This window comes from Callionymus lyra, chromosome 11 (assembly GCF_982586985.1).
Source record: "Callionymus lyra chromosome 11, fCalLyr1.hap1.1, whole genome shotgun sequence".
Classification (NCBI taxonomy): domain Eukaryota; kingdom Metazoa; phylum Chordata; class Actinopteri; order Syngnathiformes; family Callionymidae; genus Callionymus; species Callionymus lyra.
The window spans coordinates 19,712,641-19,732,607 of NC_141828.1; the positions used below are offsets into that span (position 1 = coordinate 19,712,641).

Below are 19,967 nucleotides of genomic sequence, written 5' to 3' on the forward strand. Positions count from 1 at the left end.
TAACATTTTACTTGATACCTGTTGCGATGATAATTCCAGGTACAGCCTTTTTGCTGGTTACCGGTCCAGAAGTGTAGGGGTTCTCTGACATTTCCAGATGAAGATGCAGCGAACAAAATGGCTGTCAACAAAAAAAAAAAAAAAACGAAATCCAATGTAGCACAGCTTGAGACAATGTGTATCAGAGAAATCTTTAAAGCAGCTATTATAATTGGCTGTGCTTCCAAACGTCCCACTGTGAGAAAAGTGCCAACATTTTCACAGACCATTTATGAAACAAAGATACTTTGTTTCTCTCACTCCGCTGCCAGAAAGAGAAACGGCTGAGCGGACATGGAGGGCATTTCAATTCTTTGGTTCCAACGCAAACAAGGCACGTAATTAAAATTCTCTAAGATGCGCTGATAAAACTGCTAAATTGATTCAAATCTTTTGCACTCATCCGCCAGATGAAAGAGGAATTTAAAAACATCAATAGGACTCCAAGAGCTCGACTTGACGAGGGGTCAGGGAGAGGCGAGTGCATCATGGTCCTTTGTGAGACTCACTAAAATCTGGGAAGTTCTCAAAAAGTTGTAAGAGATATAATCAGACGAGCAGGTGTTGAATAAGAATACAAGCATATGTATAATCCAGGGTGATCTAATATTCATTAGTCCGAGATGAGTTAATTTCCGAAGAGAAAATCATGGAGGTTAATGGAAAATCTGGACACAGGAAGTAGGACATAATGACAAATTATGATGCAACGGGTAAGGTAATGTTTCAAACCCTTTTTTTATTCGACTTCTAGGAAGCTTGCAGGATAAAAGGACGAACAAGGTGGCGACTGGCATTAATTAGGCTCCTAATGTAGTTATGGTCAAGGTGATGAATGATGTATGTCAAGCGCTCGTTTCCCCTTAAATCCAATTATACATTCACTTCGTCCTCACCAGAACACAGTGCAGGTTGTTCCCCGCGACGTCGGTGGCTGGTGCCGGCAACAGTGACCAGGTTTGCCCTTTGTTGTACGAGATGAACGTCTTGACGTGGTTGTCCAACAGTTTGTTGGCCAGATACATCCCGTTGATCCCTTCGACCTGTCAATCAGATCAGACGTCGATTCATCACATCAACAAAACACATTTACCTCAAATAACTTTCAACCAAAGTCAAATGTGTCCCGCACCTTGTAGATGTCCACCAGTAGATTCCCCGTTGGTCCTCGACTAGTCCTCAGATTCTCCAGTGATAATGTGAAGTAAACTCCAGTAGAGTCAGAGATGTAAAGACTGTACGTCAGGTTTTGGTTCCATTCCTGGACGGCAGCAAAAACTTGTTTCTCGTCGGTGCTGATGATGTGCATGTCCTAGAATAGAGAGAGGGGTGCGGGGGGTGTAATACATATATTTCGGTATTTGACTCCAATCCACATCCACAAACAGACATAGATATGTAAGTGTCCTGGGTCTGCCCTGTAGCTTCCCCCCGAAAATGAAGGCCTAAATAGGTTGTTGAGACATTTCAACTGACTACTCTGGATGGGGAGGTTGGGCTTTGAGTTTCATCCTGATGACAGAGCACCTCACCCTTTCTCAAGCCAGTGGGCTATGTAGAATAGTCATTATGGAAACATATATCCTCAATCTTCCTCTAACTATTTATAAATGTACCTCAACCTATAAATAATAAAGAGCTTAAAATGTTGGTTCAGTTCTTAGTTTGCCCAAATTTACTCATTTTCTACTCACCCTCATGTCGACTAAGGGTTGGAATTATTTTCAAAGTAATCTGAGTCTTTTTAGAGTTATAGACAAACATGTTTGTTCATTTTAATGTAGCGACTGGAGCTCAGTTGTCTTTGTCTTCATCTTTGTCCAAAAAGACACTTAAAAACATCCAAATACCTCCATACTGCTAGTCTTGAAAGTCCCTCTTCGTCCAAGTATATAGAGTAGACTATCATGAAATTTAGTGTTTCCTGTATTTGTAGCATGTTGGCCTTTTAGCTTCTGCTACAAACAATCTTAAAATATAGAGTTGTTTTTCCAAACAATTCCTAATGTCGAGGCTTCAATACAAGATGGACATTACAGACGAGCAGTATGGAGGTATTTGGATGTTTTTAAGTGTCTTTTTGGATAGATGAAGACGAAGACAACTGAGCTCCAGTGGCTACATTAAATTGAACAAACATTTTTGTCTATAACTCTAAAAAGGAACAGATTGCTCTGAAAATAATCCCAACCCTTAGTCGACATGAAGGTGATTAGAAAATAAGAGACATTTGAATTTTGGGTGAACGATCACTTTAACATATCTGACCTCAAACCAGGAAAAGAAGAAAAATCTATTTTTTATAATTAAAAGAAAGAGCCAGGATCAATGAGTTGAAATATTACAGCCCACATCGAAGACCATCATGTTTCTGCCATCTTAATAGGATTAGAACATCTCGTCATTCTTCAAAGTCACTCATTGTGCACGATCACTAAAAGAACACACCAATAAATCACGCTGGGTTTTACTTGCAATTACCTTTGGAAGGCAGTATTTTGGTAGTTTCATCCGCTTGAAGGTCTCTCTCATGTAGGACACGTAGTAGCTAGCACGCCCCGACTTGGTTACCTGCCGAGGAAAAATAAATATCTCAGTATGTGCTGTATATTAAATGTCATATATATATTTAACTCCAGCGTGAGCGTGAATATTTATGGGAGTCACTGGGATGCGGTGGTGTTGACACAAGACATATGTGACAGGAGATGTCAAAGCAACAGAAATATCAGCTGCACCACAGAGAGAAACGGTAGTAATAATCCAAATGACTCTTCATTTAAACAATGCCAGGTCTATCTTGAAGATCTTAATGCTTCTCTAGCCACATAAAGGTGTCGTTCGGTTGCACGCTTGCCTATTTTCTAATCAACTAGAAGGATGGTGTTTGTCCCCCAACACACTACATTAGGGCTCAAATGGAATAATCTATGGAAAATCAATGAGTTGCATTTTCCCAGGCCACATTTTGAGGATGTTGCACTTGGCTGTTCCTTCTCTCCCAAGAGACTTTGGAGGTGTTGAAGACTGCTTATTTCGTTGTCGCCCAATCGATAACCTCATTACTCTTTGTCAAGTTAAATCCAACTGCCCTGAGCAATGAAAGTCACTAGAAAGTCATCTGTGCCACGGCGGCCCCGCGCCGACACTCCAGTGTCCAGTTATTTTCACCGCCATCTTCCTCATATCTGCCTTCGCCTCTGCGGTCAATCTCATCTCAGCTAAATGCAATTTGAGCATTTTATTCAATCACCATTTCTGACTCACGCTGTGACTTATTTTTTCGCTTGGTATGTAGTTGCATTCTCACACGTCTGCCGTTCCAATCAAGTTTTTGGATTGGATGAAACTGGGTCACCACTAAAGTTATGCTCCATATCGAACCATTCGATAACCCTAATTTCGTTTTAAAGATTTTCACAGATGCTGTTGCCACAGCAGACATTCGACTAACATCGCTGAATATTTATCTTGAATTGATATGATAGCACTGTTGCAAAATACAGTGTTTTGCTGCTCCTTGTTTTGGAATGTTGAGTGATCTACTGCAGGTTGAACGTGGATTTAAATGTTAAAAAACAAAGTCTGTACATTTAATGCAAGTAATTTAACTATAGAAAGTATCATGCAACAAAGCATCATAGGAGATCATCAGACAGAAGGTACAGACGATAGGCCCAGTGTGTGTATATATATATACATATATATATATATATATATATATATATATGGATTTCTTTATAACACATTAGTGCTTGATTTAATTTTAAAATGAATTCTGTCGTTCAAAAACTGTGTATCACCACCAGTAAGTAAGTGTCCTTTGACCAAAAATAATTATGCAATTTTCTTTTTTTATACTTCATGTTGTCGCCTGCATTAAAATTTAAGGCAAATATAAATACTCTGGGGTGAGAAGAATTAGCTAGATAACAAGTTTACTTTACAATAAATTAAAATGATCTGTTCTGACAGTTGACTCGTCGTCCAGAAAAGCACTGTAAAAGAGCAGTCTTCTGACAAGCAGCTCATTTCCATCGACATCGGCTGTAAGTAAGTAAGTAATTTTTATTTGTAAAGCGCTTTTCTAGTAAGCTTTGGAACGATCTTCCTCTCTCTTTGCGCTTGATGGAGTCTATTGTCTCTTTCAAGAAACATCTTAAGACGTTTTCATTTGTTCAGGCTTTTTCTTAATTATCTGGAACTCCTGTTGTTTTATCAGTGTTATCTTGACCTTTAAAGTATATACTTTATTGAGTATTGTTTTGATTGTTTAAGCGCTTTGTGACCCTGGTACTTTATAGCAAGAGAATATTTACATGAAAAAATGTTTTTTTTTCTAGCATTTGAAATGTCAATTACATAACCTCCTTGGCAAAGGTAACTAACAAGTCATATGAAAATAGATAGGAACTATCTGTAAAAAAAAAAACAACTGTATAAATGAGGAAAAGCACATACAGTATGTAAAAAACATTATTTAGTCTTATAAAGAAAAAAATGATTACAAGTCAAGGAAAGTCATTTTGCACAGACACCTGGAAGGTTATGGAAGTAAATAGCTTTTTCTTGGAGTATGAAATTCTGACACTAAGTTTTTGCAGCATCAAAATCGAACTTTCGATTTCAAAAACCATTAAAAAGAAAAAATGAAATGCATGAAAAAATGAAAGTGTAAAAAGTATTCAGTGTAAACAATTAATGATACAAAAAAAAGATATTTCAAAATTAAATCAAACAAAAATTTAATGTAAATAAACTTAAGGTAAGACATTTGCTGTGGAGAAATTCAGTGTTAATATAATGGCAACCAAGAAGAAGAAATCAATTCTGATTGATCTTAACACCTCATTTCTTGCACTGAATTTATTAACATTGGAATCTTTTACATTTTTTTTTTTTCAATTAATTGTTGACATTAAATAATGTTTCCAGATGAATTTATTAAGGCATTGAAACAACTATAGACAACAAAAACCAACACTGCTTCAGATTTGACAGTTTTTGAAATTCAAAGTCGTATTTTGATGGTAAGAAGTCTGTGTAAGACTTTCATATTCAAAGTCTGATGGAACATACAGTATTTACTTCTATTTACAGGAAGTGAATGAATCACTGACCAACAGGGAGAAAAAAATCACTCAACTGTGGGCAGAAGAAATGACAGAAGAGGACGTCTTAAAATTACATTTCTAATAATGAACCTGACTAATGCAGTCTAATTGAGATCAAATTAAAGTTTTAAAAAGAACACTAAGCTAGTTCTTCGTTACATCTTCGCTGCTAACAAACACATTTTCGAGGATGAAAAGGATAAAGTTGCTCTTCGTCGACACAAAACTGTGAGTGCCGCCACGATGACGGACGAGGATGGATGGACTTGTGAAACGTGTGGTGAAGAATGGTAACAACAGATATGACAAAAATGTTGACGCCAATATATTTCATTTTCAAACCTGCGTGAAAACATATTCATCCTGGACAACCAGTGAGTTAGTGTCTACGTATCCAGGGAAGAGGTACTGCTTGTTGGCCTCTGAGCACCGCTGAGCTCGGCATTTTACATACTGAGCACCTAAAACGGAGCAAAGAAATAAATTAGAAATTAAAAAATATATATAAATTAAGACTGTCAAGAATCTAAGTGCACAGGCTCAGCTTATGTAGCTTATGTGTAGAACAATTAAATTGAACCAACAATTACTAAACACCAATAATATTGCTTTAATTCTTGCCTTTTTTAGTCAAAACCACCTTTTTCTTGATCAGAAACCACACTTGTGATACAAGCAGACACATGCTTACACAACATTGCAACACAAAACAACATGTTTAAAGCGTTCCCGACATCATGCCGTATCCCCGGAGCTGCTTATGAACCAACAACTCCGATCGAAGAAAAAAGGGACATTATCTTAATAGACTATTTGTGGAGGTAAAGCAATTCCCATCAACACATCATTAAAGTGTCAAGGGGAAAGTTTACGGCGCCCGCAGAATGAGTGAGAAGTGAAGACAATAGAGAGTAGGGAGAAATAGAGCACTCTTGTTTAATCTGTCACAGAAACGACAAGCCACAATGTGGCTAACACTATTAATCCACACAGTCATTACACTTAGATTAAATACAACCTGTCAAACAGCTATATTGATATTAAATCGTCTGAGAAAGAAGGAAAGAAAACAACTTTTAAATTAATGATACCTATAGAGTAGCTGTTCCTGATGTAGGCAAGTGGATAATTGGTTATTTTGAAGTAAACTTAAATAGTGGACATGCTGTGACGGTCCAGCAAAAATCAATGTCACGGCCTCAACAAACTAGAGTGGCATCAACTCAAGAAGAGTAAATTCAATCTGTTTTTGGATCCTATTAAATGTAGCATTTTTGACGTTGTTTATTTTTCGGTTTATATTTTGTAATCCTGATTTATTCTTTAACTTCTTTATGGCAGCGGAAATGGCGGTTGCATTCATTTTTATCTTGAATGAAGTATTTGTTATTATGTATATGTATATATATATTATTATTATTATTAAGTGAGGACCAGAAAGAGAAAAAGGGGCAAACTAAAGAGCCATCTTTGTCTTTCTTTGAACAAATATAAATAAATAGTGTTATTTAAGTTTCCTGAGTTAATATTAAAACTTTAAACTAAATTGAATTTAATAGATATGTGACTGTAGCAACGGAGGGAAATAATCTTCTAACCCGTGTGTTAGCTCAGGGTCAAATGTGAGAACACTTTCAACCAGAGACAACACAAGGGATTCCTCAAACACATTTGTTTTCGTGTCCCCTTGACTCCAATACAACACAAAGGTTAAAAGTATTACCCTATTTTAATGTAAGCCTAAACAAATATGTCCACAGTGTTAAATAAGTCAAATAAACGTTGATAGTAAGTAGTACACAGGAATACTTTGAATTTCCTCCTGATATGTTGAGGTATTTGTCACAACACCAAGCATTTGCTGGCTCACTGGTTTGCAACAATGACTCTGGAGTAGGAAGTCACGCACTACGTGCCTGCGGGCACAATCTTTGGCACGACATACTGCACCAATGTGCTTTGGATCAACGGGTTTGTTAACTTCCAATGTGGGCAGATTCAACAAACTTGATAACAAAGTGGTTTACATCAAGAATAACAGTACTTCACCTGAATGGTGTGGTTTTGTTTCTACATAAGCGAGGATTACGGAAGATCACACATCATCAGTTGTTACTGCAATATGATCTGAATACATATATTAAGAAATTATGGTATGCACTTAAATGTTAAGTTGTTAAAAGTTACTCATACCTAAGCATTAAAACCAGTGTAGGATTGTACCAGAGACCCAAAATCTATTGTATTTTAAGATAAATGATGACACACCAGTTATAAATAGCAAGACTAATGACTTGGAATAAACAAAATCAACAATGACGATAATTTGTCGTGCAAAAATATATACTCTCGGGTTCAAAAAAGACTCCAGCAGATGGCTGTGGCAGGCCGACTACAAGTTCAAAATATGATTAAATTATTCTGCCTTTGGCCTTCTGGAGGATAATTGATGGCAGACAGACGGTCAGATTATCATACAAATATGCTAGCTAGCTCACGAAAAATGACATTTCTTACTTTTTAATTAAAATTTCGGAGCCTGGAATGTGCTAATGGAATTTCAATTATTGGAAAATAACATTTGTCTGCTTCTTAAATGAAAGATCACGTTTGTGTCACTCTAAAATGCCAGACTATTTCACTAAAGTGTTTAGTGAGTGTATTAAATTGACCATTGCCATAAGAAGTCGATTTACATTAAATGATTCGTAAGAGTGTTTCTGTGTTTTCCACTCCAACTTTGAGAGCACTTCCTTCTGGCTGAATGCATCACTCTGTTGAGAAGGTGGAGATAGAATTCGTCTATTCGGCACAAGGGATAGATTAAGAAGAAGCAACATCCATCAACCCGCTAAAACTCCCTGTTTTTGTCAGGAGACACCCATTCTGCTTTACTCAGACTTCAGGGACCAATCTGAACAACCGAGCCGGTCTCATCTTCGCAGTGACCTCGCTCTAAATGAGAGGCAAAGGGCCCTGTGGGTCCCGGTGTTCGGCGGCGGAGTAGACTGCAGCACTCACGGCCTTTTGCGATGCGCGTCTCGATGTGGACCACATCAGATTCTCTGTCCAGCCCCATTACCGCCCTTGAAAGATCAGAAGGAGGGAATATAGAGAGAAGTGGTGAGAGAAAAGAGAAAATAAGAGAGACGTGGATGAGTGTTGAAAACACTTTTTTTTTGAGAATATATCACAATATTGAAGGGCAACTAATGTGAAACTCCAACTTTCCTGACTCACTCCCATGTTCCAAATGTTGAAGTCATCCTCTCCAAGTCTCTCATCATGATGATGTTTTTAACGTATTACTTTATAAAGTTCTCCCCCGTCTAAAATCTCGGCGAACGAGAGGTTACGAGAGCAGAGTCCATTATGACGTTATAATGGATTATTTAACGCCCCGCTCTCTTCATAAAACAAGTTCCTTGGAGGTGAAGACTTCTGGGATTGATGACGCGGGGTGACAATGATTGACCAATCACAACAGAGTGGGTGTGGTTACAGTAAACACGCTTTCATATCCAGAAAACAGTGTTTTTCAGTGGGCGGGGCATACGATTATTTTCTAATGAAAATGTTTAAATGAAAAGAGAGTTTTGTACAAACAGAAATATCAACACCAAGATCAATTTAAGAGACACCTGAATCAAAACCCGTTGCCCTTTAAGCAGTCATCAAATAGAAACCAGAAGAAAGCTTTTCCCTGAATATTTTCCAGCGTCTGTTTGTTTGTCGCAAGTAGTTTTCAAAGAAATTACTGAGAGAATGTGTGCATATTTTTTCAAAAGCAAGAAAAATGCTTTTGTCACTAGCCATGATAGCCCACTGGGCTATTCATATTTTTCAATTGGTTTGTTTTTCAGATGATGTCCTCCAACTGTCGTCCTCTCTTTCTCAGTGGAGAAGAGAAAAAAAAAGAAATGATATAAAAACACAGTTGAGTTGACAGATACAGAGACAAACAAGCCCTAAATGCGCTCACGTCGGTATTTACTGTCCAACAGCTGAGATCACTAAAAGACAACAAAATGTGCGATCAGAAAAAGAGGGACAATGTTCCTCTGGTGGGACGTGATGTGAATGTTGTGGCTCGTCTCGGCGAATATGTTTTTTTTAGACACGTGAAGTCCGACAGCGATCATCAGCACATGACGCTACAGTTCCCGATCAATCTCCACTTCTCATCGTCATACCAGTAGAAGCGTCCCGGCATCACGTTGTCATGAACGAGCTGCCACCTCTTGCCGAAATCCAGTGAGCTGTAGAGCTGCGAGAACAGAAACGAATAGAAGAAGAAAAAAAAAAAAGAGCGACATTTATCTCACTTGAACAAGAATTGAATGGACAGAGCAGCATTTCTCAACACACTGTCTCTACACTGGATTTGTCTTCACAGGCACCGATTAATATTTCTTGCCATTTGTAGATCCATTTAGTTCCTCCAAACAACGTTCTCTCACAGAGCGAGGAATTGTAACATCCTCAATATAATTCACGTTTATCATCCTTCATCATCATTTTCGCTCCTGCAACAATCCCAAAGGCAATTCATGTTATAGCTCTATCTGTGTTTCAAAACACCGTCTGAGTCTGACTTTTTTTTGGTTTCCTGTCTCAGAAGAGTGACATTTTATTTATTAAATAAATAATAAAATCATTTTTTCTGGCAAAAGCTGATTAAACTGATCATCTTCTCCTATATTACCATAATAAACGAAAGAAAATGGAATTTTAAACCAAATAAATGCACTAACTCAGATGATAAAGAGGGGTAAGAGAAGATAATAAGTTTAATTATTATTTTTACTATTAAAATTATTTGAATAATACCAACCCTTATTTGACATGAGGGTTAGTGGAAAATATGTGCAATTTGAATATTAACTATCACTTTAAGCATTGATAATTATCATAAAAAGGATTTTTACTCTATATTTACTGCAGTTGTTCGTTGTTGTTTTCCCATTTTTTATGTAAAGCACTATGTGACTCTGAAGGGTTATATATACATTAATATACATCATAATAATTTTATCATCATTATTATAATATTATTATTACTATCAATTCAAAATTGGAGAGTACAAAAATAATAGGACATTAGGTCTGCACAAATTTGACAACTGAAGTAAAATATTATAACGCTCGTTGGTTTGCATGTTACTGTTCCTTTAAGAGTGAGACAGGTGAAGGCGAGGAGTCAGAGTCCTGCTAATGACCGTGAAGAACTAATGTTGTTCTTATATCAGCGAAGTTACGTCTTACAGTAACAGTTTTGGTTAAATAAAAGGTAAAAAAAGTGCTCTTTTTCAAGCATAATTGGAGAAACGCTATGAGACATTTAAAAAGTATTCCCACATTTATACTTACTTATTTTCAAAAAACTCAGTAAGCCACATCAGAGGGCTGAAATAGCTGGCCCCTGGTCTACATGGTCACTTTCAAGACATTTTATAGCGAGTCCATAAGCCATTAAGATCGGTATAAAATATTACAATATCTAGTATTATCATTTTTTATTTATTTTTTAATCACTGTTCAAGCAATAGCAAATTTAAATCAAGTTCAGAGAAATAAAACCCAACATATATAAATAATCTTAATGATGTTTCGAGTGAGCGTATATAGTTATAAAACATTTATTAAAATAAGAATTCATTTTATTTGTAAGGCGCCTTTTTACAGACCCTTATATAGAATGTGCTAGTCCTTTGTTAATAAGTTACATGACACTATATTTAACTAATAATAAATATGAATATAATTTGGCATAGTTAAGTGTTATTGTTGAGAATTATCCTCACAAATATAATATATATATGATTATGAATATAAATCTCTTGAAGGCAACACAGAATAAGTTAGATTGACTTTGACCTATTAAAGTGCTGAAACTAAACTAAACTAGATTTAAGTGCTGAAAGACAGTCAGGTTTCCTGATTAAACGTTGGAACTCCTAATTGTGCTTCGAATTCAGGCGGTTGCTGCAGGATTTGTGCATCAAACCTCACTTGGATGTTACCTTGCTGTCGTGGCTGTAAGCGAGTATCCAGTTCTCCTGCGCCGGGTGGAAGAGCAGACTCAGGATGTTGAAGTTAATGGGATGTTTCTCAAAGCTCGCCCCTTCATCTGAGCTGATGAGGACGGCGCTCTCTACCTCGGGATCGCTAAGCATCATTATCTAGAGTAAAGAGCAGCGGGCAAAAGGAAGATGATATTAAACAGAGACAGAAAGACCTTTTTTTTTTTTTTTCCAAGCAGACATTTGACGTCACATGAACAAGACGCAGGACAAAGAGACTCTGACCTTTTGTTTGTTCGTCGGGCAGACGTACAGGTAACTTAAAACAGTCCTTGATCCCACTTTGTCGTTGAGTTTGATGTAGGTGCTTCCATAGTCCACAGACCTGCGCATTAAAAAAATTGATTTAGCTGAATTTATCTTTAACCCTTGTGTTGTCTCTGGGTCAAGGGTGACCCGGTGAACGACCTCCTCGACCCACAAGGGTTAAATCCATGTGTATATGCAACAAATGCTTTATTTATTCGTTTTATTTTACACCTTATCATAGTAACATATCCAAAGATATTCAACATATAATTATGGAAAAGAAAGTTCAACTTTATAAGTCGTGTCAACACTTGAGTGGTAGGACGAGAGAAGATGTCGTTGACCTTGAAATACTTTCAAATGTAGAAGGGAAATGCTGGCAGAACAGCATCTCCATGAATCTCTTTCAAAATTATAACTCAATGAATCAATTTGGATGGAACATTTTGGACTTTTTTCTAAACTATACTGTATATATTGTTGTACAGATATTTCTTAATACTAAAGCCAGACTACGCTTAAAAAGTTCTTTCTACATGGACATCTCCAGGGACGATCTTAAGAGCATGTCATCCTCATCTCCGAGTGACTCATGTAGAATTAAAACTGTGAGAGCAGACCTTTCTGTGAAGAGGTGAGGCAGCAGGTGTGGACATTTCCTTTAACATGTTGTACAGTAAAGGTCAAAACTGTCAACAGCAAAACCCTCTTCAGAAAAGTAGAGCTTCTTGGGGAACATGTGCCATGACCACTCCGAATGTTGCGCGAGCACAAATTGATGTTCTTGTGGAAGGAGAGAAATTATGCCGCTGACCTTTCATGGTGAATCCTCCGCTAATAACAGCTGAGGTGTACATCAGTGGTGTTAACATTCAAGGCGTCGACTTATTTGCAGGTCCCTAGCTGTTGCCGGTTTTAGGGAAACTAGTAGTAGCAAGTGTAGACCGTCCAAGTTTCACGCTTTGAGTTTTTCATTTGGTCCTCAGTGCCTGAATCTAGTAACTCACAAATGAAACAATGCAATATAAACCAATTAGAAGCAATTTGTTTTATAGATAAAACATCCGTTTTTACTTTTAATTTTAAAAATGAAGATATGTCTTTCACTCAGCGCAACATGACACTCAAATCCTACTCTAGTCCTTTTGTGAGTAGTATGAATAGTAGGAGTCACATCATTTAGGATATGGAACCTTGTCCGTCAAACTCACTTTACATGAATTCTGGGAAATTACAGGATCAATAACTGTAATCCAATCACTCCACATGCTTTTTTGAACTCCACAGTAATGCAGGTAGACTTCATTTCATCAATCCAACCATTTTGCCTTTCAAATCACATTTTACTTGAATAATATTTGGACTAGATACTGGTTTTCTGTTACCTTTTTATACATTTCCTTAATTATTGTATATTTGTGTACTCATAATTCATACGTGTGATTGTAGTTACAATATTAGTACATTATATCCCAGCTACATCAGAGAATAGGTCTGATAATGGAACACAAAAAGCACTTGCAGAGATACTGTTGTATCTTCAGGGTATATTATGGGTCAGATTCTCTTGTAACTTTTGTAGAAGCTAATGATGCTCCGTTAATTTTAATCGCTGGTGCTTCTATTATTTGTCTTTTCTTTAGGTTAACAGCTTCATGAAAAACTCCTCGAGGACTTCTCCAGGAATATCAACGTGTCCTAATGACAAAAAGCTTTCCAGCAGGACCTGGGCCTGCCCCTGGACCACCTGCTAGTGGGACATGCAGGTTAAACCCCTGTGGTTATCGGAATGTAACCCATGTTCTATGAATACATGATCATTCTTGTAACCAGGCTTGGCTAATAGCCTCAGGAGACTAACCATTACTGAAGCCTCGATGAAGAGCATAGCATCTTGAAGCAGAACCAGACCAGGAAAATGGTTGAGCTACATCCAAGGCTCAACTGTAGTCTCAATTCAATCTCATTATTGGCTGCTTGAACTTGAGATCTTGTTCTTCCGGTCACTTTTATGGATAATTTTAAAGGTGTTTTCTGGTTTCTTTCTTTCCTTTTCCTTTTTCCTACCTAAATCCTCATCCAATCTAGAGAGAACATTTCTGACGCAGGATCTCGTTAAACTGAAAGCTGTTTTTCACTCTCTCCGTTATTTTTTCTGCCATTATAAAAAAGTGAATTGAAGTTATATGACGCACAGAACTCTGTTGGATTCTGTCATAGAGTGTTGACTAGTTTAAGAGTATGCAGGGAGTCTGAAAGAGTGTTTTTCAACAAAATTTGTTTCATCTTAGCCCAAATTAAAAAGAGTTATTACTCAAACAATTCAGCCAATCACTCATACTTGCACATTTCCACAGTTTGAATCAACACGTCAAGTTAAAAAATATATTTTAAAAATACAATTAATCTGTATTGGGCGTTCCTGCAGCTGACGTGACAATGACCCGCAACACACACACACACCATGTGAAACAATTACTTGATGGTGCTGAAACCTAATATTCAGATTAATTAAAATGTATTGAATTTACGACACGCACACCGAAGCGGCTTCTTGCTTTCATGTCAATAAATCAGACAAGGTTAGATGTGTTTGTAATCCCAATCCTCGTATTCCTCTGCACCACCGACATCCAGCCCTCGCTCTCTCCTCCACCTGAGTGCAACTTAATGTAATTTTGCTGCATAATTGGATAGATACGCCACGTCTGCCATCATTGTCCCTGCATTCATCTGGATTGCCTTGCGAGTTGTTGACATTGTTTTCAAAGACTTGGCCCTGGACACGATGGTATTCCTGACTAAATACATCTTTAAAAAAATGATTTGTTTAACAGAGGAAGTCCTTCTATATCGTAACGATTCCCAGGTGGCTTTACAATCGGCTTGACCGCACACGGAGGGTGATAATAACGTCTCTGTTGCTTCATTATTTCTAAGGATTTCAGATTCATTCTTGACAGTTGAGCTTGTTAAACACAGCGGTAGGTTAACACTTCAAGGTCAGTCTATCTGTTTTAAGTCTTGACAATTTTCTGTTTGGCTCCAAAATATTGGAATTAAAGATTGTTTATTTGTGCTTCTTCGATATGAAGCGTGATCTTCATTATTTTGTTGGGTTTTCATCGGCAGCTTTCCTACCAATGAGGATCTCAAGGACTTCATTCAATGCCGTATTCCCCCAGTGATTAATGGGCATCCAAGGCCACCGTCAAGATTCCGAGGAATTTCGCTTTCTTTACATTCTGGAGAGATTCAAGTTTGCTACAGGTGTTTTAAATAACCTTGTGCCGGATGGTTGCAAGGATTAAAACTGGACACTCTCTCATGGTGTAAGTGTATTTCCCATGTTGATAACCCTTGTGTTGTCTCTGGGTAAAAGTGAATGACCTCCACCACTGCATGTGTGTTTCTGGAAGCCAGGAATGTTGTTCAACTTGACTCAGAGACAACAAAAGGGATAGCACAAAAACTTTTTGGGGGGGCCTTCTGGTCACCTACCTTTAACTAAGTGTTAAAGCAGCACTACATAACATTTTTCCTGTTTATTTTCTGTTATTATGGTTAAATATTCATCAGTCATGACTCAGTAAGAATCTCTAAAGGTGATCATGATTCCGTAACTTCGTCTAATAGACCCGCCTGGATAGTGTATGTTTTCATATGCAGTATTGAAAGAATTTTTCAACTTACCAGAAGATAAAACCAGAAACTTACACAACAAAACTTTATCTGGTTTTGTAAAGTACTGTACATGCTGTATGTGGCAATAGAGGTTCCACAATACTGTTCTTTAGTTGCTTTAAAGTGACAGTACACCCAAAATTCAAATTCAAAATTTCACTCATTTTCCACTCACCCTCATGTTGACTAAGGGTTGGGATTAATCTGTTCCTATTTAGAGTTATAGACAAAAACAAATGTTCATGATGGAATTGATGGAGGTATATGGATGTTTTTAAGTGCGTAATTTTTCACAAAGATGACTTCACTAAGATCAACATACATTTTTGTCTATAACTCTAAAAAACAGATTACTCTGAAAATAATGCCAACCCTGAGTCGACATGAGGGTGAGTAGAAAATGAGTGAAATTTGATTTCTGGGTGAACAATCCTTCAAGTCACTGGAGCAACAGCATGAGCATCATTAGATTTTTTTCATAACTGAAATTATCTCTCCAGCATTTATCCCCTGCGGTCCACTCAAATGTACTTTGTGGTCCCGTAGTTAAGTAGACATCTTGATGATGGAAGACCTTCTGTACACAATATGGGATTTCAAAACGTGTCAAGTCAGGTGTAAATCTAAGCAGCGCCGCTGGTGAAACAGATATTAATTTGAAATCTCTGCACGGCCGGCTGATGGTCTCTTTTTCCACGTGTGTTTCAAAACGAAATGAGTTCTCCACAGGCGATGTGAGAGGTTAGGGAGAGAGAGAGAGAGGCGCAAGGATTGGTCTCGATTTTATAATCCTTAATGAATTCAATTCTTATTTATGACCTGACAGGCCACAGTTACTCACCCTTCAATGCCATTACTGCGGCTATACAGTAGCAATTGCATGTCAATTGCTTATGAAACAAAAGGTTACATCGGACCATCAATCAAAAACCCCATCAGGAAGTTTCAAGGGGCCGAGAATCAAAGAATCGGTTGGATATTTCATCTGATTGTGTGCTTCAAAAATAGCCTTCATAAAAATAGAAACAGATGACGGGCGGAAAATGGACTTTTCTAAAAGGTCGCTCCACTTTTGTAAGTCTGCGGAGTAACAGAGCTTCATCGTGAACTACTTAGGATTGCTTTATTAAAATATACTTCATCTGGTGTAACTTGGTTTCTCATATCGGTGCTAAGAGGTGCACCATAAATCACGCTTACTGCAGACGGCTCCCGGTATGAATATAATAGCGTTTTTAGAGCTTCCTATTTTTATAAAATCCTCCAATGATTCGATTACCTTTCAATTTAGATGATTAAAAAAAAAAGACTTACCTCCAGAGCGAGCTCTCAGTTACAGCCCCCAGGTTGAAATCAAACAACTTTGTCAATATCAGGATCACCTAGAAAGAAAAGAAATGTAAACAGTTGATATCGTTACAATATTAGGACCTTTAATCTGAAATGTATTCACAGTGTTTTATAAATAGTTTAGCAATACACCCCCAGGATAGAAAACAATTATGTGATTAAAAAAAAGAGTAATTATAGCCTTCTGAAAGTTTAAATGTTTCTTATTCTGAGATATTTGTCTCTATAAGGTTTTCTTAATGTCATGATTATTGTACAGTGTGTTTTATTTTGGTTAAATTCAATCCTGTTTTGTTTTCAGACCTTTCTGCAGGACCCAGTTGCATGGCTGAGTTGGATTTCTTGCGGTCTCTTCCTCCTTCTAAACATCGCAGGTCAGTCGCCTGACAAGGTTTGGCACAACTCTGATCGCCACCTTCACTTGAACTTTGTATATTCCCGACTGTTCCTGACGCTGTTTTGTTTTGTTATAGTAAGTTTTTCTCTCTTTTTTGTTTGCAGGTCTGAGTTCTGTTCCAGTTGTGCTGCTATCTCCTGTGTTCTGGATTTTATTTGCCCATGTCTGGACTTAGATTTACCCTTTGTGTATTTGATTTATTATAGACAGTGACTATATCGCGGTTCACCTATCGCGGTCTTGCTGTTTCGTGGATTTTTTTCAGTGTAATTTTGCATGATTTTTTTTACAGCGCACAGTATTACGCCCATTGTGTTATGCGTCCTGATTAGCTGAGTGTTACCAGCAGGTGTTCCTCCTTAATAAGGTGGGATTATTAGTTGTGAATGCTGTGTAGTCGGGGGCATGTGCGCGTGCATTTGTTGTGAATGTGAGAAGGCGAGCGAAGCAGCTGCATGTGTTTGTGTAATCGAGATGTCCGGTGGTCCTGCTTCCAAAATAAACCAGTCAAGCCAAAAGAAAGAAAAGTGTATAAAAGTGTGTGGTTTGGGGTTTTAAGGCCTTAAACCATGTATAATAATTGTAAAAAATAAGTAAGTAAGTAATTTGTATTTATATAGCGGTTTTCTAGACCAGGGTCACAAAGCGCTTTAACAATCAAAAAAATACTCCATCAATATAACAGAGAAAAACACAGCAGTCCCAGAAAATCAGGGAAAAGCCTGCACGAATAAGACAGTTTTAAGATGCTTCTTGAAGGAGTCAGTAGACTCCATCAAACACAGAGGGAGAGGAAGATCGTTCCAAAGCTTAGGAGCAACAGCCTGGAAGGATTTCTCTCCTCTGGTCCAGAACCGTGTGCGAGGAACCATCAGTAGATTCTGATCCACAGACCTCAGAGCCCGAGCTGGGGTGTAAGTCTGGATCAGATCAGTGATGTAAGGAGGAGCATGACCATGAATAGATCTGAAAGTAAGAACTAGAATTTTAAAGTTGATCCTTAAAGAAACTGGAATCAACTGCAGGCGAGACACTCCTTATCAAGACATGAAAACAGACTGTTGTAATAGTCCAGGCGAGAAGACACAAACACATGGATTATAAGCTACAGATCATGTTGTGACAACATTTTCCTAAGTTTAGAGATTTTTCTCAGTTGAAGGAAACCGTTTTCTGCTGTGTTGAACTAGAGACATGTCTTTATCAAATACAACACCCAGGTTTCTCAGGCTCACTTTGACAGACTGACCTAAGTCACCTAAGTTCTGACTCTGGAACCTTATCATCAGGAGCAATAACCAGAGTTTCAGTTTTGTAAAACACTGTCAAATCAAATTATCAAATAAAGCTGATTACTTCGCGGATTATTTTTAGAACGTATCCCCCGCGATACACGAGGGACCACTGTTTACTCTCATTTGTTTGACTGTATCTGCTTCTGGGTCTTTGACGATCCTCCTGTAAAAGCTAAAGTGAAAATCTGCATTTATAACGTTGTCACATTTTTTATTCAGTTGTTGTAACTGATTCAAAAAACACTAAGTAATATATTCAGATATTCATTTCAACTTTACAATTAAATACCTTTTTAAGCATTTCAAATATTGTAATTTGGACCTTAGGTGGCCCAATTCAGAGGTGCGATACAAAGTAAGAAGTTTTTCAAAATATTTGTACAATTACACACTTAAATAATACATTAGTTGCCCTTTAAACAAGTCCCAGGCTTCCACATGGCACAATCATCTACCTAGTGAACCTCAATGTGTTTTTGAAGTATGGGAGTAAACCCACGCAAACAAGATGGAACATACAAACTCCCAAAAGAAAGGATGAAAGTTGCCTCAAGCTGAAATAAAACCCACAACCTTCTTGCTAATATCATTTGGAAATTTCAAAAAACTGTCTGAAAAATAGGACATTGAGAGAGCAGCTGGAGGGGCATGAAAGAGCAGCTATCTATCTGCAAAGATGGGGCTTGAGAGTGCAGGTGGGGGGCGAGGGCGGCTGGAATTGCAGTTTTGAAACCACACTGTTTTGAATGTTTACCTGTTGTTTCTTGTATAACTAGATGAAAAAAAAAGTAAAAAAAAAACAATGGTAGGTGGAATAGATGCAGCCGTGTATAACGTGCTCTTCCAAAGAAAAGCGATTCCTGAGGTTGTCATGAGATGTCATTCTGCCGGTGAAATAGGAGAAGAAAGCCCATCGGCTGGCAGAAGGTGTCTCTACCTCATGTGGAATGATGGCTACATGACAACGGAATCTGAACATAATTGTTCAGTGAACAAGGAGAAGAAACAGTGGTTGTAATGCATCAATCTGTCTACGCCGTTTTCTTTTATCCTACCTTTTGTCACGCTTTCGGCTCCACTTTGTGGGCAACAGAGACGACAACAACAACAACAACAACAACAACAACACTGGGTGGTGGATCAAAGATGTTGTATTGTAATCACTGGCAGAAGTCCGAACCCACTGTTTGCATTTGCTTGGAATGGTTGGAGATTGTGTGCGGGGACAGAAAAAAAAAAAAAAAGTGGTGGTCCATAATAGCCCGCCAAGGTGCATGGGGCACAGTGAAAATGGTGTGCAAACCCATTATTGTCACACCAATGGTATTATAAATGACTTCCCATGGGGACGCTCATAATTCAGCCTCCAAAAGAGGGGGCAGTGGGTTTTCAGCAGAGCTGGAAGGGAGGAGATGGAATAGCAATCAAGCAGGAGAAACAAGGCATATTATGACATTTTTTAAGATGCCTGAAAGCGAGGTCAAAAGCTCAATTACAGTCGGTTTAAAGACATTAACCTTGTGGGACCCGCAGTACGAGTCATTAAACAGGAGAACGCGACGCGAGGCTCTGCGGAACAAAGACGTGCCTTTAAGTTGGCTTTGAAAATGTTAAAAACCCAATTGACCCACAAGTCGGCTATCAAACGACACAGTGGAAGCCCGGGACTATCGGCGGTGCAGGTTAATTAACCAATCAAACGCAGAGATAAGCATTTGCATAAGTAAATGCGCCACGTCTGCGAGGGCCGGCGCTG

General features: G+C 38.0%; 1 protein-coding gene across 1 annotated transcript in view; it reads right to left on the bottom strand.

Annotated features, from left to right (window-relative positions):
• LOC148069555 (VPS10 domain-containing receptor SorCS3-like) overlaps nt 1-19,967 on the bottom strand; it is a 77,318-nt gene that overhangs the window by 31,756 nt on the left and 25,595 nt on the right. Inside the window, exons 2-11 of the mRNA XM_087802063.1 lie at nt 16,484-16,551; nt 11,462-11,561; nt 11,177-11,335; nt 9,347-9,420; nt 8,175-8,239; nt 5,496-5,614; nt 2,521-2,610; nt 1,172-1,351; nt 936-1,082; nt 19-121 (exon numbers count right to left, since the gene is read on the bottom strand). Of these exons, the coding sequence (XP_087658189.1) occupies nt 19-121; nt 936-1,082; nt 1,172-1,351; nt 2,521-2,610; nt 5,496-5,614; nt 8,175-8,239; nt 9,347-9,420; nt 11,177-11,335; nt 11,462-11,561; nt 16,484-16,551 (1,105 nt within the window). The remainder of the gene's footprint in view (nt 1-18; nt 122-935; nt 1,083-1,171; nt 1,352-2,520; nt 2,611-5,495; nt 5,615-8,174; nt 8,240-9,346; nt 9,421-11,176; nt 11,336-11,461; nt 11,562-16,483; nt 16,552-19,967) is intronic.